The following is a 24,982-nucleotide window of genomic DNA, read 5'->3' as shown; positions in this document are numbered from 1 at the left end:
AAGGTTTTCTGGGTAAATAACCCACATGAAAAAAATGTCTCATTTTAAAAAATGGAAATGTGTAGAGCATCCTAGCCTATTTTTGGGCACACCTGTTCAGACAGGATGACCTGCATTTGTCAAGTTCAGTGAAAATAATTTTTGCATGAGACATGCAATATTTGACCAACACAAGGCAGGATTTTTGCCAGGTCAAACATTTAACAGTAACATTTGATGCATCTCTGATTGGTTGTTAATGCTAGGAGCATTGATAGTTTTTTTTAATTGGAAAATGTGTTATAATATCAATTTTTGGGAATTTTTGTGAAACATGGTTGAAGAAATGACTGGAAGCCTGTTCTGTCAGGGTATAAAATGTCAGGCATGGTAACAGAAAATCAGTTGGAGGTGTTATAATAGGGATGAAATATAGTTGAATCCTATGATTATTACATTATCAGTGATAACACCAGTACTGTAGGTTGTGTAGCTGTGACAATAAAGACAACCCTAGAACATATAACAATTGGAGTGTATAGACTACAGAAGTCAGGTGCTGATCCTAGCTGAATTCATACATTTCTTGCATGAAATACAAGAGGGAAGAATAATAGTGGCCGGGGGCATAAATTTACCAGAAACAGACTTTACTAATATCGATTCAACATTAGCATGGAAATTATTCACAACGTGTACTTAGGATCAATAATTGCTTCAGATCATTAAAAAAAAAAAAAAAAAAAAAAAACTACCAGAGAACAGAATGTGCTATATACATGGTTTATGTTCTAAAGAAATTACTGTTGCTTCATGTCAAGTTTTAACTCTGTTGATGTACATTGATCACGGTGTTATAAACGGCAATTTATTGCTAGATAATTCTGCCAAACTGAAAATCTAAACACTGCTAGAAGATTAATTACAGACTATATGGAAGCAAAAAATTCACTTTGTAAAACTAATTGGAGTGATGCTTTCAGTGGAAAAACTGAAGAAGTAATATGGCAAGGGTTGAATGAGAAATTGGGTGCAAAAAATAGTATTTAACATCAGGTTCTGTTATGTCAGGGGGCTATATTTCCGTAAGAACAAGTTACCTGATTAAGGGTGTGAGAGAAAAAATATAAGAAATGGAAAAGAGGTCGAAGTACAACTTTGAAAACTGAAACAAGCTGGACAAACAAATTAACGATAGTGTAAGACAAGATTAAGAAAAAATTGTATAAAGAGTATAATAGGAAACCATTTTATAGATGCATAAGATGTAGTAGGAGTAGACATAATTTGATAAACTGTGTATAGATTCTAAATTTTTTCTCTCTGACACAACAGATAGTAGATATTTATATGTATCTATAGATTGATTTACAAAATCTTATGCAAAATAGTTTGGCTCCACAAAGGAGTGATAAGTTGTCTTAGTGACATGTAGGTAACCACAAATACTGAAATAAAGTTGTATTGAAAAAGAGCTATGCAAACGTATTCCAAACAAAGCATGGAGAGGAGATGCAATTAGTAATAATGACTTCAAAACACTTCAGCAAGAACTTACAGCACCATCATATTTTATTATTTACTAGGTCATATAAATATGTAGAGAGTCTTCAAGATTGGAGACCTTGAGCTTATTAAACATATCTTTAAGGTAAAGGGGAGTAAGACAAACCCAGAATCATAGTGACCCTTCAGTCTGCTTTCATATTGTGGAAAAACAATGGAGAGGGTAATATTGGATAAGTTCTTGTCACAGTTGCAAAGACTGGGAATAGAAACCAGAGATCAGCATGCATATGTTGAAACTAGATCTATTGCCACATGTAACATGATGGTCTGTAACCATATAAAAGCCATGAATGAAAAACAGTGCTGTGATGTAATTTATATAGATTTAACTTCTGCATTTGACAGGGTCATACACAAAACCCTGATCAATAAAGTAGAATAACTACGTATTGATGTAGTCTTGATAAAGTGGATAGCTGCATGGCTTACACATAAGACACAACAAGTATACAGCAATTGGACAGGTGAAATTGTTGGTTACAGTCAGGATGTCTGTTAGGGCTATGTCGTAGGGCCATACATGTTTAGATTGTATCTTTCAGACCTATCTTTTTCATCTGAGGTGTTCTACAGTCTGTATGCAGATAACTTGAAATTGGGTAAACTGATTACATGTATTTACAGATGGGGCGTGTCTGCAAAAGAACTTGACTCGATTCTTCATTTGGTCACAGGAGAATAATATGCTGATAAATACATCAAAAACAAAGCATATGAGTTTTGGCAGACAAAACTGAAAGGTGAATATTTAATGCAGCATACAGTGTTTGAAACTATAGATTCCTTTAAGGACCTGGGTATATGAATCGGTTAATGATGGTTCTAGAACAATGGGTTGTATAAAAAGATTTATGAATTCTAGGAAATGAGATATGATGTCATTGTTTAATTACACTAGACCCAAACTTGCGTACGGAATGAAAATAAAGAAATCTTATGAGAAAACAAGCATGACTAAACTAGAAAGAATACAGCAGAAATTTACACAGGGTATGCATGGATGTGACAATTTAAGTTGTTAGGAAAGACTAAAATGAAATATCTGAATTTGTACAGCATCTCACATAGATTTTTAAAGTGGGATCTTGTTCAGGTATATAGAGCATTTAGAGACTACTTCTGGAAATGATTGGGGTTATGAAAAGGTAGAGAATCATCAGGCAACCTATGTAAAAGATTCTATAGGAATGAAAAGTGAACTGATTGGTTCTCTGAGAGCAGCTGGTGCATGGAACAGACTACCAAATTATATTAAAGCAAGCACTAGTTTAGATATATTTAACAGCCTTGACAGTTATTATGGGAACAATTGTTTTGGTATATTGGCATGCTAGAAGGGCATTAATGCACATGCTTGAAATACTTGCATGTTATGTATGTATGGAACACCAAATGGGATATGTTAATTCAAGCACCAAAGGGGAGATTGTTTAGGTTTAAAATGGGACACAAGGGCAACTATCGTAATAATTTATTAACATTTAAATGCTCTGTCTTTTCAAATTGAACAAGCATACAATAAGTACATTATTGTATGGAAAACATGGAAACAGTTGTGTGGGATCAGAGCCCCCTGGAGTGTTAAAGTAGAAAAAATCATTGTAGTAGTAAAAAGGAAAATGTTTGGTGATAAGAGCATAACCCAAATAGTCTTTGGTCCATGACAGCAGCATTAAAAAAGAATGAGCAGCAAGAAAACATATTTGTTAGAATGTGATGTGACTATCTTGTGGACAAGAACTTGTTCTTCATAAAAGATAAGCCAGTTATTGTTGTGTTCTTCCTTTGCCATGAATAAGCAACACTCAAGTTTCATATAACGCTATATAAATTCTAGTCCTCGTACAAAATGATTTAGTCTTTGCTGAATTTGAGCACATTTTGATATTGAAGTATTTGAAAAATTGTTAATTTGGTCAGAGGTTTGTCTTTTTTTACATTTTACTTGCTCTTCAAGTTTTGTTGCAGTGTTTCCTAACTTGCTTATTATGCTGATAGTAAACCTAGAGATTTGTTGTTCCTGATGACCTTTATCCTGTCATCATTATTAATTCCTTTTCTCGAATTTTTACATGGGGTTGGGATGTCACAACATCATTCAGTGTGAACTAATTGCCTTGTGTCAGCATTTGCACAGCATGTGATTAGCTCTGACAGTCATTACAATTAAAGTGAATTCTTGCTTGCACTTTCTGCCTATTGTTGAAAGTCATGAGCTCTTTAGATATTTTTCAGTTGTGGTTTTATAAGTTGTTATTCTCTGCTACTTGTTGAAGCTAAAATCTCATTTTCCATTATCAGTATGGGATAAAAATGTGATGTTTCATGGGAGTTGGGAGTAAAGCTGACTATGACTTTAGAGCTGAACCATTTCTTTTCTGTTTACTTAGACTCTGCAGCAGCAAGAATGTAAGCTATTGTATAGCCGTAAAGAGGGACAGAGACCAGAAAACAAAAACAAGAATAGATATAAAAATATTCTACCTTGTAAGTATTGACATCTGAGAATGTTTTAAGTGACTTGCTTTGTATTTTGTTTATTGTGGGTGGTGGAAAATTGTTATAAATAGGGGGTATTGTTTAATCTTTTGATTTCCGCAGCTTTGATCATATACCTTCTGAAGAGACCATAATTAAATTTGTGATGTGACCAGGTACATGCTGTGATGCCACTGGTAGAAAAAGAGCTACTAAAATGGACAACAGGTTTCTCATTTTCCAGCAGCATTAAGTTAGACAGCCATGTACAGCTATTTGCATTATGAAAAAAATATTCATCCACCTGTTGACAGCTGCACTTTGTTTCATGAAGTTCGGATTATACATGCCACATTTGAGGTGCCTAGAGTTAACAAGTCTCAAGTCCATTGTATGGTTGTGTCACATGCAGACAATTAAGTTCCCGTGGAAAAAAAAAAGGTTCTGTGAGTAGCAAAAGTTTATTTCAGTCTTCTGTATCATTTTGCATGCTTGCTTGCTGAGAATAACACCATAACATTGCATGTGAGCCTTGTTTACTTGCTTGGAGGTTTTAATGTTTGTGTGTTAGCCCCCCACCCCCACCCCAACATCTTTGATGAATTTTCACATATGACAAAGGCAATCTTATATTTATATAAAGGAAAAACATACAAAATGATACCACTTTAGTTACAAAACAGTTTACATCACAGACACCATTGAAACAACTGTAGTTGCAAGCCTTACATCACTTATAAAACCAATCCAGTCATTGTCCATTAAGCATTATATGGCTTATTCAAATCCTGCCTCTTAAACCTTATTCCTGCTCTACATATATTCCCACAATTCCCATTTTTGGTATGTAGTTTGCTCCTTTCCTTTTCTGAAGATCCCAATTACAGTTGTTTTATCTCTGTTACTATATTCACTACTACTAGTAAAGTTGGTCTAGACTTTTATTTCCATTTTCTAGTAATTGCTTTTTTTAGCAGCCACCATAATTAGACTCAGCAAGGCTTTACTATGTCTAGGCAATTCCGATTCTGTAGCGCAACTCAAAAAAAATCTCTCCAGTCTGCTCACCCAGCATCTCTGACAGAGAGGTCTACAAGGAATCCCCAGTCTGCTAGTTCATTACACTCCCAAAAAATATATTTCCAGCTACCTCACAACTCCAATATTTGCTATCCACCTGAGGAAAAATTCTTTGGAGTCTACTTGGGGGATAAAAATATAAAAATAATATGTTAACACTTGCAGGTAAAGATACTAAATCTTTTAGACTTTGTTGCATATTTGGAAGATATACATATATCCCCACATTCTCTCTTTGAATTGCTTATCCAATCTCTCTTCCCAATTCTGTCTAACCTCCTAAGATTCTCAGTGTGTTATACCGTTGATGGGGAAAAACACAGAATGGTTTAGTAACTTCACAAAGCCTGTAAGTTCCAATATATATGTATCCGCATTCATATATAGTGCAGATCTTTAACTTTACGCTAGACTGGTTCACTCTAAGCATTGTGATGTACAAGTTTTTCCTACTATTGTACCCACAGCCCTTTTAATAGGAGGTGCATAGAGGAGCAGTCTGTAGCACAGTTTTATTTCTTTTTGTATGTAATTGGTTTAAATTTTTGTTGCTTGACTTGTCACTTCACATCTGTTCAGTAGATCAGTAACAGAAGTTAACTTTGTGTTGAGTGATAAGGTGAAAAGGCTCACCACATAGCCTGTGCAGGGTGTGAAATTTTTCTCCATTACATAATGTAAGCTATCTGAAGGTGTCTCAGCCTTGGAGTAGGTTAGGATTTTTGTTAAACATTTCATCACTTGACTCATTAACCCCGACTACCGTCTCATGGCGCCTCTGCGCTTACCTCCGAGCATGCTATGAGATGATAGGAATTTCAGTCTATTACCCCCGAGTTCCTTACAGTGGCGTGAGAAACTTTTATGTACATTTATAAGTGTGTTAAGGGTAATACACACTGAAATCATAATTATTCTCATGATACACTTACGATTCAGTGTGTATTACATGTTAGTTACATTAAACTTTTAAAAGAAATTGTCATTTGAAGCTTTTCTTAAAGCTAGTGGTGGTAGCCAATCGGATTCACGCAATCTCAGTCTTGGACCCCCATCTGTCCCGCCCTATTTGGATGACTATTAACTGCTCTTGTTTCGGTTTATTTTATTCATCCATTTTATAAGAAAAAAAGGAATACGTAAACAAAAGCAAATTGGAGGATCGATGAGACTTGGAGTCTTCTTTTTCTACATGGTACATAGCTGCATTTCCACTTCCTAACAGCAAAGCTACGCGTGCGTAAGGGACAGTAAAAAAAATGCATACTCCAAAAAAATAGAGCTGGAGAAATTAGAGAGATAGCCAAAATTCAAATTTTTACCCATTTCCGTTAATTAATTTAGCGGAATTCTATTCAAACAGAACATAAGGTTAATTACGTAGAAGAATAATGGCTCGACTGCAGAGGTAAGATTGTATGCATGGCTGTATTACGATTTACGAATCCTCTACAATGTGTTTTGATGAGGCGGTAGGCAGATCCTATTTTGAGTGCTTTTTTTGTAAAGTGTTCAGGTTTGTACATTAGACTGTTCCTCAGAAAGGTCACCATTCTGTTCAGTGTTCCACACCCCCTTTTATATATGTGTTCTTCAGTTGCTCAGTCAGCACGTTGATCCTGTAGAGAGTTTGCACACGTGGGCTGCCTTTCTGTTTCTCTCTTTACGTTTCTGGGTTTTGCAGCGCTTACAACACAGATCGGTCTGAATGTGTAAATGAAACGCTTGTTGATATATGCTTTAAAAGTGCTCCTAGTGCAGTATAGTTCACATACACATCTGCATACAATTAAAAGCACATATTTGTTTGTGCACATACATACAGAAACTTACATTGATTTGTATTTTTGTGTGCATGTTCTAATAGTGTATAGAATGCTCCATGTTCTGAAATACAGCAAAGGAAACACATGGGGCAAGTGCATGTATTGTTTTTCCAATTTAACTGTTGCAGTTAATGCATTACTTGAATCGTTCAGTTAGAAACAGCAATGTTTTTTTTCTGGAGAAGATAAAACAGACTGACAAGTAGTTATGTTAGAGAGAAAAGGAGTATAGCTCAAGAGTTTTTGTGTGTGAGTGTCTGTAAAGGAGATATTGGACCTTTGATGTTGGTATAACATCCTGATCTTTAACTTAAAAGGGTACTTTTCCATTAACGGAAGGTGTAGAGAAAATTATAGATGGAAAAGTCAGCATATAGTGAATTATGCGGCGGCGGCACAACTTTTGTCCCGTTATTGGAAAAGTACCCTTAAAAGTAAATAATCAGTGTACCCAGTGGAGAACCCATCTTCCTGGCACATACTAACTTGGTCTTACAATCTAAAATTAAGTAAAACAGTCCTAATCATTTGACATTGACAACACTGTTTAAAATTTTTTAATGAAGAACCTGCTTGCATCATTATTTGTATTACCACTGTTACATTGAACTTTGTGTGTCTAATGGCATTATCTCATTCTTGCAGGTGGTTATGGTAAAGGAAAGAATAGAGGAGGCAAGAAAGAGAAATAGGATCAGGGATGATTAGATAAAACATATGGGAATTTGGATAAAAAAGCACATATGAAGAGTCCCTAAAAACTATATGTGATATTTATTCAACAGCAAGAGAAAGCTGCAAAAATGGAAAGCATAAAAATTTGATATCGACCAAATAGTGTAAGTATTTCAGATGTGCATTGTACTGTCAGTTTTTAGATGCAGGGTAGGTAAATGGGCATTGCCAAGTCCAGAGCTATTAAAAGAATTAAACAAATGTGCAGATATTTTCTTTTGGTATGAAAAAAGACCTTTACTAGCCTGGCCAGAAGTTATAGAACTAGAAGAAAAAGGAAGATTAGGAGTCCCAGACTTAGACTAACCTGCAGGAATGTTAATATCAAATGCTATTAACGTTATTAAACTGATAGCTGTAGTGCAGACTGGAAAAAAATAAGACAGGGAAGAAAGCTGGAGGAAAAATGGAAGACATCGTAAAAGCTTTATTAGAGATACTAGGAAAAAAAAAAAGAATTACAACTAGCATGGACAAAAGAAGTGCAGAGAATGTTTAGTAGGAATTTGGTGGGACCCCAAATGGGGGAAAAAAAGTGGAGAAACAGAATTATACCAATGGGGGGGGGAGGGGTTGAACATGGATGCCACACAAAAAATGTATTATAGAGATGGCACAGAAAATGGGATAAAGTAAGATATTAGACGCAGTTAATAAAGTTAGGTAAGCTGAAATCTTAGGAAGTAAAAGAGGAGTACCAACTGTAAGAGATATTTGATGGGAATATTGGGGGGGGGTCAAATATAAATGGGTTGATATGTAAAGGGAAAAAGGAATAATACAAAATAATACAAGATACTGAGATATGGAGAATGGAGAGGAGGAAAACTATAGAGCTTTTGACAATAGCAAAGAAATGGCTCAGAAGGGACTAAGAAAGAAAAAAGGTAGTGGGTATTGGAAGTAGGTACCCCAATCAAAGAAAAATTCGAAAGACATATGGCTATCATTGTGTATGTTACTAAAGCCTGAAGATTCAAAATCTTTGTATGGAAATGTCTCCATAAATATCTTTATACCCCAACACAGTTAGCCAAAATATATGTAGGAGTAGATGACTCCTGTTGGAGATATGGGGAAGAAAGGGGTACATGGATTTACATAATTTGGAGCTGTAGGGCTTTGTAAGATTTTAAGGAGGAGTTGGAAGTGGTAGTACAAGGAAGATGGCCAGAGATAGGGGAAGTCACCCAAAAATTGTTTATATTAGGATGTGAAGTAAATGTTCCAAAGAAAGACAGAGTTTATAGGGTTAATTATGAAAGTAGGCAAGAAGGCAATTACAAGAAGATGGAAGAAACGAGAGTCCCCAACAGGACAAGATGTAGAAAGACTAAAGATTACATTGAAGAAGAGGGAAAGGCAACTAGGGAGAAAGGGAGGAAGAAACATGCAAAGAAATGGAAGTAGATGGATGAATCCAGGTTGAATCCACAAGGGTCGAGAGATAAAGTTACAAAACGGACAAGCTATCTGTGCTAATTGAGAGTAGGGAATGAAAGAGAATTACATTGGAAGAAAAAAAGGCAAGTAGAATGGTGGTAGGCATGAAGGAAGTAAAGCAGTACACTAAGCATGAAAACCAAACATTGTACATAGTTGTGGGGAAGAGCTTATTATATAACAGGCAATGAATGAAAAAAGGAAATTTTAAATGTTGGGAAAATGTGCGTGTCCAGGCACCTGTGCAAGTGTCAAGACTATGTAAATTGTAAATATGTCCAAAAGTAAAAGTGCAATATAACACAAAATATACAATTAATACATTCAAAATATACTTTTCAATTTATATGTAGATATCTGAAAGAAATGTACTATTATGTTGGTGTATGTGGTTTCCTTGCTCAACTGTCTATCACAAAAGCATGTGGCTTCTTTCTGTCGGTCTTTTAAGGTTTCCATGGTTTGCTGTCTTTCCCTTTAATTTGGGAGGTGGTACTGTAAGGTAGCGTATGGTGTGCCTTATTATTGAAGAGGCCTTTGTCTTCTGTAGGCTTTCTGAAATGAAGCTGGGCTAGCTTGAGGAGGTTCCTTTGACTATTTTTGAGAGCATATTATTATTTTTTTTAATGAAGCCGAACTCTTAGTGGTGGGTAATAACTCAGTTTTATTATTTTGAATAGTAAAGAAGTTAAGCAAAGGGTGACAGGGTTGACCCTGCCTGGAACTGGAAGCCATTTGAGGCTCTTTAGGAGGTTGCAGTGGTGTGTGCTTGCCATCAGCCAGTAGTAAGCATCTGTATGTTTACAGCTGCCTGGTCCTTTTTTATTCTTGTATGAACAACTGAAAAATGTGAGGCTATATTATTCTGGGAGACTTTCAGTGAAAACTGCAGCACAAGAATGTGATTTCATGTGCAATTTGATATCCTTTTGATGGTCTAGAGAGCAGTTGTGTAGTGTGGGTAGTACTGAGCACTTTATTATGTTAGGCTTATTTTGCCTAAAATCACTTGATAAGTTTATTGTTTTGTATATATAGACTAACTTACGATGCAATTTTGTGCATTTTTTCTCCCAAAGTTAAACTTGAATGAGCCTGTAGCTAATTTCTGCGTGGAGTGGTAGTGTTAGATCGACACTGCTCACTTTAACTGCCACCATAACTACATTTAAACTGGAGAATGCAGCATGGTCATTTTTATGGAACTAGTAGTCGGGGGGAAGTTGAAGGAATGGATGTATTTTATAAACTAGACTGCACTAACTCGTAGGATGGTGAGAGCTGATGTGTGGAGAATTGGTCTGCTGTTATGTATAAATGTGCTGGTTTCTGTTAACTGTAGCTACAGCAGTTAGGCAATATGAATTTGTTGAAACTGCGTTTTTTTTTTCCATTAGCTGGAAGAGATAAATGATAAGTTTTAGTTAAAACTACAATAATTTATGGCTAGAATATGTTTTAAGTTTCTGCAGTAAAATATTTGAAGATTGCGGTTTTAGGTTAAATGTAATCAGTTTGGCAGTGTATTATACAGTAAGAGTTAATTTGGCCTACTAGGTAGAAAGAATTGGATAGAGTTTAATTCTTATAATTGTACAGATGGAACTGTGCACCACACACTAGCATGTCTAAAAACATCCAAACTCCTTCCATTCAGGATTGCTACTGATAGGCAGAATGGATGATGCTTTATAATTAACGGCAAGACAAACAGCTGTGCACCACACATCTGTAGCTGCAGTGACCTCAGCCCTTTAGTCCTTATCTCCATTATCTACCCTTGACATCTCATACAATTCCCTTCAAAAAGAGTCTCGCTTTCGCTTACATAGGGGTCGAATAAATACTGTTCGCTTTTTAAGCATTCAGTGATTTAATATAGACCCTATTCTAACTCCGAGATCGCACTACAGCGAGGAAAGGGCACATTTCCTGATTTTTCACTGTATCATGATCCCATAAAACAGGTTCATGTCCTTCAGCACATCTTGTAACTCAGGCAATTGTCATTTTAATTGCTATTTTTATTTATTGCTTCATTTTGGTGGTTGTACATACTAGGAAATGTTACACACGTTTCGTTTGGTGATTGTGCATACCTAAACATTCTACTGAAGGGGTTGCTTGGGTGAAGTGTTCATGCTGGTGGTTGCACGTACTAGGAAATGTTACTGAAGGGTTGTTTGGGGGGGAGCATTTCATTTAGGTGCATGTATACCTGGACATAGTAATGAGGATGTTGCGTGGGGAAATAATTCATTGTGTATCAGGGAAGTGCTTGTGCATACATGGTCTGACTGCTGAAGTGACCGCTGGGCAAAATAGTTTATTGTGCCATTTTGCTGCTTGTGCATACACAACGCAAACAACTGGATTGGTTACTAGGGAAACTGAGAAATTAAGTCTGAAAATTACATATGGTTACATTACTTAGAATACAGCACATAGATGTAATTATAGTGTAATATGCCAGCATACAAGACATCAGATAATCACCATTGACTAATTAATAGTATAATGTAAAATAAGCAGACAAGAAATCACTTCTGCTTGTATTATTCTATTTGTGATTAGTACTTGCATGAGTGAGTGTTGACTACTGCCAGCATGGAGCTACTAAATTGTTTGTTGTGCATTTTTCCTGCCTTTGTCAGTCATGTGTGGAATTTAGGTGGGAGGGAGGGTTCAGAAATATTTAAGTGTTATACTATTTTACTGAATTACTCCGGTATTCTCCTTACTGACAATGAGTCTGTGTTGCACAACAGCTGCACAAGGTAATATAATGAACGCCTAGTCAACATGTTATGTGCAGCAATTATCACCTTTGAGCGTGCATAACTTTGCAGTACTGAAAGGAGGGTCATTATCACATTAGCAATAAGTGCAGTTACAATATAGCAGTGAGTCATCACTTTTCTGGTAAAAGTCTCAGCTGCTATAACTGTTTTTCACATAAGTAGAAGTCGTTATCACTTTGATGAATGCACAAGCCAGATTGTGTTTTTTCTCTGCTTGTAGCCATTGCAAGCCACCCCCTCATTCTTCATCAACTAGCTATCCTCCAAAACCCCTGCTGTTTTTTCCTATATATATATATATATATATATATATATATATATATATATATATATATATATATATATATATATATATATATAATGTCATCTGCTGCATACATTGTCTGTAGTTCCTTTAGAGGGGATTTACATGTGCCCTTTCTGTGCATACATTGTCTCTAGCTCATTTAGAGGGGATTTCCATGTGCCCTTTCTGTCCCCCCTTGTCAGTTACCAGCCAAGCTCTTAGGCACCAAGGCCAGGAAGGTTCCTGTTCAGAGATCTGTGCCAACTGCTCTTGTGTTGGTGGGTGCATCACAGGGGGCATACCCAGCCATCCATAGATATTGTGATTGACCTGGATTGCAGTTGGGAACTTGGAGACTCTTCATCTCAGTCCCATAGTGCTGCTGTCCTAGGTAAGCATGGCCTCAGGGCTGCCACTGTGATGCAGTGTTTCCCTCCGGGAAAGGACACATGCAAAAAGACAAAGCCTGGGGCAGTCTTAGTCTTTTCACATGTTGTCTTGGTTGAGCTTTCCACTCAGTCTCCCTCCCTTCAGGTGTAGTAAATGTATGTAGGTCAGGGCAAGACCCTTTACATTAGCTCCACCCTTTGAGTCCTTATGACCATTGCCGAAAGGACACATGTAAATGGAAAAGGCAGAGTGCTGGCATTGCATGTAATTAGGAGTCATTGCTGCTACCAGCAGTCTGAGTGGGTAGCCAGCACAGGTATGGGACACTCCAGACGCCCACGGCCTGAAGTCCCATGCCTGTCCTAGGCATATTAGTGGAGTGGCTGTCCTTACCATGCTTTTTATCTTTACATGTGCTCTTTCTGTGCCCTCTTGTCAGTCTTTGTGTGTAATTTTGTGTTTTCACGGGTGGTAGGTATGTACCTCTGCAGCGTCATCACCACTTATGTACCTTATGAAAAGAATAATGGCCCTGTGGATAGGAGTGAAGATCTGGATGGTCTAACCAGGTAATGCATTATGATATACATATATATGTACTCTTCCAATAGATCTGTCAAACATCAGTAGTAATCTGTTTGCAATGTCTTTCCTGTGCAGGTTCGTATACCTTCTGATACTGACATGGCTTCACTAGCAGGAGAAGGACAAGTGAGAGTGTGGGTATGTGGCCATTCCTACATTCACTGGGCTGCCAGCCATGCCTCCATAACTTAAAAGCAGTACAACTTGAGCTTCCCCACATCCAGTGTGAAGGTATACTGGATTACAAGAAGAGGTATGCATTGGAGTGGAGTACTGCAGTTGTTGGAAGAGAAGTGTTCCATCTACCCTGAGCCCGACATCCTTGTGCTGCACATTGGAGGGAATGATGTCATCAGTCAACCACTCGGAAGGCTACGATTTCAAATCAGAGCAATTTTTGAACACCTCAGTCGTGGTGGTGACGTTGTCATTTTGTGTGGTCTGACATAATTCCTCGACAGATGTGGAAAACAGTAAACAGTCAACGGGCATCGCACAAGGTCAGATGTTTACAGAATGGGTTCATGCATGACTTGATGCACAGGGTCGGTGGATCTACAATCTGTCATGGCAGCATCACCGCAGAAGATGTTGACCTGTTCAGAAGGGATGGCGTTCACCTAACTGAGGAGGGCATTTCCTTGTTCTTGACTGACCTCCACAATGGCGTGATGAGAGCTATGCAGGATTGGTAATATGCAGCTTGTGAGAAGAATGGAAAACAGCCATGAAAAAGTAGGGACCAGTATGGTAAGTAAAACTCGATTATGAAATATGTTGTGTAAAATATATTTTTATGAGTTTGGCAAATAACTGTGGTAAGGAACTGGTGAAGATGCTGAGAAAGAACAACTGTTTCAGGAGAGTGCTAGCACGTACAATCTAATACGTCAGTAACCATCCTGCAATACTTCTTTTTTTATTCTGCTTTTATCAGGCATGTGTTGAGTTTCGATGACAGAAAGGGCTTAGTAATACAGAACTTGATCCCTTGGGACCAGTGCTGAATGGACACATGTAAAGAGAAAAGGCAAAGGTAAAGCAGACTGCTGACACTGAAGGAGGTCATGAGACTGCAGTTGTATCAGCTGTCTGAGTGGGTAGCCAGCACAGCTATCAGACAGATCAGATGACCTTGCCTGCCACTGAAGTCCCATGCCTGTTCTGGGTTCATTAGTGGAGTGGCGGTCCTTACATTGCTTTTTCTCTTTTACATGTACCCATTCAGCAGTATGTTGGCTACACCAAGAATGTGTATATTCACAATCATGTGTCTACATGTTAAAACAACTGCTTCTGAATGCTGTACACATATACATATATCAGTTTTGTTAGGACTTGGGTTATGGAAATTTATGATTTTTTCATATTTTGGTAAATAACTGTGCAAGGGAGCATGTCAGTGTGCCAAGTAATACCTCATTTTGAAGACAGTATTGATAGTTCCAACATGGTAAACAAATTGCCTGTATGTTGCACACGTGCAGATATCCAAGTTTATTTTGGACTTGGGTTATGGAAGTTATTTTTTTTTCATATTTTGGTAAATAACTTTGCAAGGGAGCATCTAAATGTGCCACGTAATACCTCATTTTGAAGACAGTATTGCTGGTTCCAACATGGTACAAAAATTATGCCTGTATGTGGGACACATGCAGATATCAAAGTTTGTTTTGGACTTTTAGGTTATGGAAATTGATTTTTTTCATATTTTGGTAGATACATTTGTAAGGGAGCATCTGAATGTGCCAAGTAATACCTCATTTTGAAGACAGTATTGCTGGTTCCAACATGGTAAAATAATTGTGCCTGTATGTTGGACACGTGCAGATATCAAAGTTTGTTTGGAATTAGGTTATGGAAACTATTATTATTTTCATATTTTGGTAAATAACTTTGCAAGGGAGCATGTCAGTGTGCCAAGTAATACCTAATTTTGAAGACAGTATTACTCCTTACAACATGGTAAAAGAACTGTGTCTGTGCACTATACACATGTAAAGATATCACAGTTTGTTTAGTCTTGTACGATTATGAAAATTATACATTTACAATACTTCTCATTATTATGCCCATATCTTTGCAAGGGAACATGGTGATCACACAAATGATGCATTATTCTGAAGCTGACATTCAGATGCACAACTTCTACACTGACATGTAGGCTCTGTCTGTTACAGGTGATGAGATATTATGCTTTATCAATTATGAGAAATAATTAATCATATTTCTGTGAATATCTCAAGAAAGGAACATCCCACAGTAATGGTTAAGGTATCATTTTAAAGGTGCCATTCATATTAACAAACTAAATTCAAATTTTATGGGTCTGCATGGTACATTGACCAAGATATTGTGATTTTCTTTTCCAAAAAGGTAAAAAATATGCACAATATCAGCCTTCCTTGCCAAATATTTAACAATGACTTTGATATGCACTATCAACATTTACATTGTTGGAAAGGTCAGTGTCTGCTGAACAACTTTCGCGTTTACATTTTTAGTCTAGCTCTTATAGTTAGAGTTATGAACATTTGTTTTCTGTATGGTATTACAAATGGATTTTCTGAAAATGAGTTCAGGCTGCACTGTTGTTCCTATGGTGGAATTAAGCAGGCAGCTTTTCCTGAGCTGTTCCGGAGTGAATGAGTTAAGTGGAACTCATTTAAACATATTGTTGCCATGCATGAGGCTGTACTGCATTGTTTGATTAAGAAACATTGGCTTAATAGAAATCCAGAGCAGCTGTTAAGCTTTTCTGATCTGTCAAGGCGTCTTCATATGTTAAATTGTTTGCATGCTTCCTTTTGTAATGCATAAATACACATATTTTAAGCATGGGCAATATTGCCCTTCTACCCTGTATATATATATATATATATATATATATATATATATATATATATATATATATATATATATATATATATATACCAACCAAAACATTTGTTCCCATAATAAGTGTCCAGGCTCTTCTTAAAAATATCTAAACTAGTGCTTGCTTTAATGTGATTTTTGTAGTCTCTTTCCATACATCCGTTACTCTCTTAAAGAACCATTTAGTACACTTTTCATTTTTATAGAATCATCTACATAGTTTGTCTGTTTCTGTACTACTTTTGGTTGACCCCAAACATTCCCAAAGGTGGTAGTCTCTAAATGCCCTATGCACCTGAATAAGGTTTTCTCTTAAATATCTGTGAGACACTATAAGTTCAGATACTGTAGTATTTCATAATAGCTTAAATTTTCACATCCATGGATGCCCTTTTTTAAACTAGAAATATCTTGATATTAAATTATCACTTATGACATGGGTAATAATACATATAAATGAAAACAAACTAAATTGACATATTTCAGTTGCAAATATTATACATCACTGATTTATCCGGTCACTGTCAGTCAAACATTACATAGCGCATTCAATTCCTAGCTTCCCTTAAACCTCATTTCTCCTTCAAAACATTATTCTGTAAGTATTGTTCCCATAATTCCCATTTTTTTCTGTATAATTTGCTCCTTCCTGTTTCTAAAGATCCCACTTCCAGTTGTTTTATCTGTGTTACTATATTCACCTAGTACAGTTGGTTTAGACTTTGATTTCCATTTTCTAGTAATTGTTTTTTTTTTGGTAGCCACCAGAATTAAACTCAGCAAGACCTTACTGTGTCAAGGCATTTCTGATTCTGTATCACAGCTCAAAAAATAATTTCCCTAGTCAAACCAATTTGCTTACGCAATATTTTTGATAGTCTGCAGGGAATTTTTTTTATAGTCCACCAACTCATTGCACTCCCCAAAAATGTCCCTAATTACCTCTTTCTTCTCCATCACACCTACAACATTTGCAGTTTTCTTGAGGAAAAATTCTTTGGACTCTGCTTGGGGCATAAAAATATCTATGCGAAACTTCTAAGCAAAGATGCTAAATATTCTAGACTTTGTTGCTTATTTGGTAGCCATACATATACCCACATTGTTTGTGAATTGCAAATCCAGTCTCTTCTCAATCCTATTTATCCTCCTCTGATTGATTTCTATAATTATCATGCAATATTTGATATACCCTACAAATTTTTCCTTTAACAGCAGCAGCTTTTTTAAATACTACTAAAAAACTCTGCTAGTGCTGGTCTTTCGATAGAAATTTCCCTATTTCTTTCTCTTTGCTTATACTCCAATGTCGGTCCTTGATGAGGTAGGCAGTCTGTAGCCTGTAGTCAAAATTAATTTTTGGCCTTTTCCCATTCTATTACATTAACCCTCTCTAATTTGCTTCCAGTACTTTTGGCTCCTTTGCCAGTTTTCTCCAGTAAAATCCAACCTGTCTTGCCTATTTTCTGTACACCTAATTGCAGTTGACATAATGGTTAAGGTTTCCGCCTCTCATGCGCAAGGTACAAGGTTCATTCCTGACCTATGGCCAATGCCTGCTTGGAGTTTGCATGTTCTCCCTGTGTCTCTGTGGGGTTCCTCCCACATCCAAAAAATGCTCAGTGTTTCCATATTAAAGTTTGGGTCTAATGTAACAAATTTTTATTATTTCTGATTTCCCAGACTAAAAAAATTTATACAACCTGTAGATCTGTAACCATCATTAACCAACTGGTTAACATGATTACAACAACTCAAAGCTGGATCTACCCATATACCCAGGTCCTTGTGTGAATCTATAGTTTCACTGTGGTGCTGTATGCAATTTTGTCCCCCAAATCTAATATGCTTAGTTTTTGATGCATTTATCAGCATGTTTCATGGCAGGTCCCAGGAGACAAATGCATAGGAACATGCTTATTTTTTTTGTAGTATAACAATTTCATTCTGAAATGCTCTTCTTCCATCTGTGTTTTCATACTTGCTTTGAAGTGGTTGTTGCATGTTTTGTCTTAGTCTTGTAACATTAGCTCATTAGGTATTATGTTTGCAGTGGTGGACCTACCATAATGTCTTCTGGAGTACATGTGGTATTACTGCATAGTTTTTGTTTGTCCACATTACTTTATTCAATGACAGACTTGAATTATGCACATACCAGAGCAATCTGAGGGTTTCACAAGACAGTAGGATATTTTTATTGATGACTCAAGCCAGATCCTCTAGGCTTAATGCATACGTTTGGCCTGTTAAAATAATCTGTTCTGCTACCTCAGCTCCTTAATCAAGATCACTCTGGTTTGCTTTGGTGTGCTTTTCACTATAAGTATTTCTAGCTTTAAACTCCTGTTTTGTCTGCTTGAAGCCCTTAACATTCAGTTTGAAAGGTAGCCTTTGAGTAATATTTGAATTTCCTAAAGGCAATGCAGTGCAGAAGCTTAACACAATTTATTGTGGTTTTCTCAAAGCATTTTGCAGAATTATTTATTTTCTAACCTAAGTAAGCAAGTGAAATTAACTTTAAGCACACCACAAGATGGTGCAGTAACAACCCTGCCTCTGGACTTGCTTTCCCATTAGACAGACCTATATAGTGATGATGCACAACTCCTCCAAAACCAAATAAAAACAAGCTACTTCTATTCAGACCAAAATCGCACTCTGCTGACTTTAGTTTCCCTTAACACAGAAATCAGTGGTCCCACATGACTTACTTTTAGGGGAGACAGTAGGCTAACCTTTGACCCAGATATTCATAATGCCATCAAAAACACCCCCAAAATTAGGAATGCTGATGCAGCACACAAATATTATGAACTGAGACAGTAAAAGACACTTGCCTCTGCGTACTTATTACCCTCCTTTACTTTATGTGGTGCTCCCACACTAACCAGTCTGCAAACTACACTAACGAATAAGCTGGAATCCTGCTACAATAAAATTGCCAAATTAGCAACAGGATTGCTACTCTGCAAATATCATTGTGATGCTCTTACCTCTTTTAACTAGCTCAATCTACCCCAACAACTAAGCTACCAACAACTAACTGTGGCCCACAAAATTATCTGCAGTACTGAAACTCCATAAATTCTTTGCCCCAAATCTGTACAACTAATCAAGCTCTCGTTCTGAAGAAAAGCCACAGTAAGCTGTATATAAACCAAACAAAACAGCTGGACAATCTTTTTACTCCTATTCAGTAACTAAACTGTGGAACACACTACCCTCACATTTGAAAAACCTCAAATCTCAAGAAATTTAAATTTACGCTTAAACAATTTCGACAAAGATCAAGTAACCGTCCCTGTTTGAATCCAAACTGAATACCAGCTACTTTATTATGACTCTACCACTCTACCTTTTGTCGTCGTCCTCTCTCCTGTTACCCACTTCCTGTCTTAACCTTGCCCGTAACCCTCACCCTCCATCAGTTTCCTGTACTTAACTATTCCTACAACAATCTTCTCTTCACCAGCCTGCACTGACCCCACACTATTTCATACCCTATTCTGTATAACTTAATCTCAAACTTCTGTTGTATACTTAATCCACCTACCTCTGAATCTGTATATAATTTGTCATCTCTTACTAACAACTGCTTTCACTGATTTCCTTTGTAACATCTTCCTGAATGTTAATATGTACATCCATGAAATACAATAAGTTTATCTAGACAAATGTATAATTCATTTTTTGAGACTTGCTAATCAGTTGTCTTAAACATCTGATTTCCATCTGTAACCAATTTCCTGAGTCTTGTTAACATTCACACAGTTATTTGTCTTCTCTCTATTATTATATACTATTATATTATACTTGTATGGTGCTGTTCAGTACTGTAAAAACTTTACATTTAGTCTACTTTGTAATGGAGCTTTTGTCCCCGGGTCTCTGCTGAAAATGGGTTTCTAACCCAATCAGACTTTCCCGATAACCAAATGTCCAATACCAAATCATTATTTAGCCACCTTTTATATACTCATGCCGTTATTTCGTTACTGTACCATTTTCCTGCATGCTCGGTATGTTTTGCATTTCAAGTGACAAATCTAAACTTGAAACAGTGTCCAAGGGAGCTATTGCACCTCCCAGCATCTAGTGTATGAGGATTGTGATTTAATGCATGTTATGAATGAATAAGAGCTTTGTACAAACAGCCTCAGTAATATTGCAGGTAAGGTGGTGATCAAAATAGTTTACTTTATTGTGTTACAGGCACTGAACTGTTCATGTGCCACTGTCCCAAATGCATTGAATATTTTGTTTTTTCATCATTGTATTTGGGGGAGGTGTTCAGGGGTTACAGCAACTCCCTGCTGGATGTTGACATTAACTTTGGAGCCTACATTGTGTTCCCTCACATATTTGCATGTACTTTCTGGATGTGGATGTTTTAAATACTGTGGCTGCTTGGTGATTTGGAAGACATCTGTACAGCTTTATTATTTAGTTATTATCTATATATAAAATTCAATGTGGAATTTGTGATATAGCAGGGGAAAGGATGAACATTTTTTAACACATTGGATGTTTATATGGGCTGCGGCTTTAAGATACCTACTTAAATTGGAGCTTCATGTGGAGTGAGGGTAAGAAATGCAAAAGGTGTATGTTTAGCAACTATATATATGTTTGTTATGCTATTGGACATAAAGTGCTATCATACAAGATTAATCATAATTACTGTTCATGTCTGCATTTATTTTCTTTTGCCATCATCGAATTGAGTTTTAGTGCATTTGATTTGCATAGCTGTCAGTCGTAACTAATGCAAAGCCATTCCCATACCTGTGCAGACATGGTGTGGGGTGCTTAAAATTACACTAGTTTTCAAAGGTAATGGACATCTACCTTGCCACAGCTTTCATTGCATATTTTTTGTGCATGGTCTGCTATGGGAAGAATAATTATCCAGGTCAAACATTCTGCTGTTGTCTGTTATTTGTGATATGGAGTGGATTACATTCAAATCGATACTTCAGTTGTTTAACTGTGAATTGCTGTCTGGTGTTTGAGTAGGTTAATTTGTCTTTGTTTCTGCTTCCTCAGTTTGATTCCCACTGAAAAATATAAGGTAGCTAAGGTATCCCAACTGGATCATCCAGCTGCTATATAGATGTGGCAAGAAGACTTGCCTGCAGCAGATGTCATTGATATTGCTAAGGTTCTGCAGCATTGGTCCTACTGTTTGAGCTTATGTTATGGTGATTACATATACATAGCTGAATTTGAAGTAGGCTCATAGGTTTGTATTAGGCTTATTGGCCTTGTGGGACATTTTTAAGCCTAGTCAGTTATCCCATTTGAGAATCAAACCTTGCACTTTGTGCCTGTAAGGTAAACACTTTAACCATTATGTCAACCCCCATATATGCTCCAGTCTGACAGTAACTTTTTTTTGTTCACTTTTCAAGAACTTTCTGTGATGGAGAGGGAACGGAGGTTTCCTAATACAGTTTTCTTGGAAAAGTTCAAAAACATCAGTGCAAGGGGTTCTCAACTTGTTCAGGACACTGGAATAAAATTTTGTCAAATTGTTGATTAAAAAGGACCTTGCATTTGGAGACGTAGATTGAGTCCAAGTCCGTCCCATGTGAGATATTGATGCTTAAGGTCTCTGGGAAGCTAAGTGGTTGTCATCCTACACACTGTTAAGGGAGATAGCCATAGAGAGGGTACATTCCAGGATTTTGTTCCCTGCTCTTTCGGGTAACAAAAATAGAGGATCTTTTTATGCACCTAATGTGGATTTGCCTAACCTCAAACAACTCTGGTTTAAAAAAAAAAAAATAAAAAATTGTTGACGCACAGTTCATTAACCCTTTTTGGTTCAAAGTACCTGAATGTTGCTACATCCCTCAAGGACAGATAAGGGCATGTTCCACTGTCAAAAGAGATGTCAGCACTTTTTTTCCCTGCTCTTTGGTTTGGCAGCAGTGCCAAGGATGCTCATAAACTTCTTGGCCCCTGCAGTTATTGCAGTGTCATTCTGATCCACATTTATCCTTACTTATGTGGCTGCTTGATCCAGAGGTAGTCCAGTCATCTGTAGAAGAATCTGAATGTAATGCTGTTGGTAGAGTCTCCTGTATTTCCTTTGGTGAGAAATTTGCGTTCCTTACCTTTGCAAACTTTCTTTTAGGGGCAGTGTTTTTGATGCGATTTAACAGTTGTGGTACCTGTTAATCTGATAGGAGAATGTCTAGTCTTTGGCTATAACAAACTCAGAACCATATACTTTTTATATTCCTAATGCAGATGGGTATAACATTAACTGGAGTCCTTTAACTTTGCTAAGGATTTTGAGTGATACTGTCCTAAACTGAAACACCTTTTCTTCTTTTATTCCTCATCCCTGAAACCAGGGAGAGAAAAACCGACAACATGTGGAACTTTGAAGACAGTTGTTTGCCTGGCTTTGTAGAATTAAGAGTTTGGGAGCTTTTGTCTGTTTTGTATCAAGGGGACTGCCTCTCTGCTGGGAAATAAACTAAACTGACTTGCTGGTTGCACTGTTTTTTTACTTAGCTTTGCAGAGTCTGAGCACATTATCCAAGCAGTGCAGTGACATTGCAGCCTTTTTTGATGTCTATGTTCAGCTGTTAATGGTGAAGTAGTTACTTGATAAAATATATGTTAATTGACCAAAGCATTAGTTAAGAATCCCTCTTTCCCTTTGAAAGCACCTTGTGTTCCTGTTGGTAGCTCCTCTGAGCTCTGTCAATACTTTTTTTTTTTTTTTTTTTATATAGAAAGGTGTGCCTTTTGCCTTCAGAGTTCTTCTCCATGGTTACCTAGTGTGAATACACCATGGGGGAATGGGAAGAGCAGACCTGAACTTGGTTAGGTAATGCCTAGTGCTCCTGTAAGTTATTAGCACTGGCTGGCTCACCACAAGGGTATCTTCTTTCCCCCAGGATGGGCAAGCCAGTAGTGGTCACTTAATGCTTTTCTTCCTAGCCAGCTCCTTTAGGCACCTGAATCATCATTTGTATTCTGGCCTACTGTGCCATATTAAGGGCTTTATCTCTTAGGGGTGGGCTTTATTATTCTCAGTCATGTTGTCCTAAACATTTATAGGGATTTATTTCATGTCTGGCTAGAGCTGTTTTACATTGTTGTTCTTTTCTCTGTTTGACTAACATTCTGCAGTCTCAATTAGCCTGTTGTGCATATTGGGCGATTATATTTGTATGGCACAAATCTTTTTTTTTTTTCTTTTGAGGGAATTGTGGCCAAATGTTCTGGTGAAGGGTCCATGTCTCCTCTGTAATAGCTGCCAAAAGTGCATTTTCTGTCTTGTATGAGACTTTAGTAACATTTGTTTTGTGGGAGACTTATTGCAAAATCAGCTTTGCACTTAGACAGTTTTTATCAGTATTTCATTTTTTGCCAGTAATATTACTTTTTCAGCAGTTTAGGTTGTGAACTTTTTTTCATCTTTGCGGCATTACCTATGCAGCTTAGATGTTTGAAAGAATGAATTCAACTTGTTTGAAAACTGAGGATGTGATGTTGTCCATCTCGCCTTTATTCTCACTAATGGATCGGATCTGTCTGTCATTTCAAAAGCACAAGGCCTTCAGCAAAGCTCATTGTCATTTTCCTTACCCATAATGCAACTCGCTAACTTCCTCAGATGTCGTTTGCTGCTTGAAGGAGTTCCTGAAGCAAGCTTAGTGTTCAGTGCTTTTGCTTTCAGTGCTTGTATATAAAATGACTTGCCCTGTTTTCTGTAATTTAGACCGAGTGTTAGCTCTTTACTTCCCCGTTAGCATACCTTTGAGTTAGAGAATGTATAACTAACGTTCGTTTTAAGTTGGAGGATGTTTCTCTCTCCTTTTCTATCCTGTTTTACTTGGAGAGTGGTTTCCAAAAAAAAAGTTTTTCGCATAGTCTTTTTAAAGTTTCTTCTCTGTCTGTTTAAATTATAGGACTTTCTTGCATACTTGTGTGTGTATTTCTTCTTTTTTCATGTCAGTTTTAAAATGTTGCAAAAACAGGAAGGGAAACCTATTGATTTCCAAAAGTGCTAGCAGTGTGGAAAGAAGATGCTCCTTAGTGATTCACACTGTGTATTGGTTGGGGCCTCTTCACCTCCAAGAGTTGTGCTCCATATGCCATGGTTTCAACCAGAGGGCTCTTATGGAGCACAAAAATGAGCTTATGTTGAAGGGACTCTTAAAACCTACCTTCTCTGAGGCTATATCACAAGAGTCCGCTACCAAATCAGACAAGTCTGAGAAATCTCAAAAACTTACTTCTTTAGTGCCAAAGTCCTCTTTGGAGCCTAAGCAAAAAGCTCCTAGACTGTCTGCTCCAACAGAACCCTCGGAGCAGACATTCATCGCCGGATCCAAAGCTTCGTCGGGACGCATAGGTTCTTCGGATCCATTGTCTGCCCTGAGTGTTTCTGCCCAGTCAGAGCAGGAGACCTCTATGAGCTGACACTCTCCGGTCGGGTACCCGGAACTGGATCGGCTCTCTCCGGATCGAACCCTGCCTCTGGGGCATCAGCGTGGGTGAGTTCAGCTCCTACCTCTGCTTAGGAGCTTCTGTCTCCTGATAGGGAGATTCCTTTGGCCCTGGCAACCCTTTTGTTGTATCTGGGGTGGTCTTCAGAGCAGAGACAGACTGCCTTTGAAGGCATGAGGAAGGTTTTGACTCCATCCCAGACGGCCTTTCTCTATCTTCATCCCAATTCTGTGCAGGCATTTGTCTTCTCACATGCCCTCTCCACAGGACTGCAGAGACCCCAGGCCTCAGGATGTCCAACAGGGGACACCCCCCTCTTCTGAAACCTCCCCAGACTATTCCATTGATGAGGCCGCTTGGAAGAGGACCTGCAAGAGGAAGCATCTTGACTCCCTAGAGGAGACAATTACAGCCGATACTGACCACAGAGGCCGAAGAGAGTCCCCAGGGTCACCTCC

At 37.5% G+C, this 24,982-nt stretch overlaps 1 protein-coding gene across 1 annotated transcript in view; it reads left to right on the top strand.

Moving 5' to 3' along the window:
- The window catches only part of PTPN11 (protein tyrosine phosphatase non-receptor type 11), an 811,421-nt gene that overhangs the window by 149,528 nt on the left and 636,911 nt on the right, over positions 1 to 24,982 (top strand). The window contains 1 exon segment of the mRNA XM_044069754.1: positions 3,939 to 4,035. Within this exon segment, the coding sequence (XP_043925689.1) occupies positions 3,939 to 4,035 (97 nt within the window).

The sequence above is a fragment of the Protopterus annectens genome, chromosome 4.part0 (genome assembly GCF_019279795.1).
Source record: "Protopterus annectens isolate FY-2018-M chromosome 4.part0, PAN1.0, whole genome shotgun sequence".
NCBI lineage: Eukaryota > Metazoa > Chordata > Ceratodontiformes > Protopteridae > Protopterus > Protopterus annectens.
Note: the sequence above shows the minus strand (reverse complement) of the source record. Positions and strands in the feature narration are given on the sequence as shown.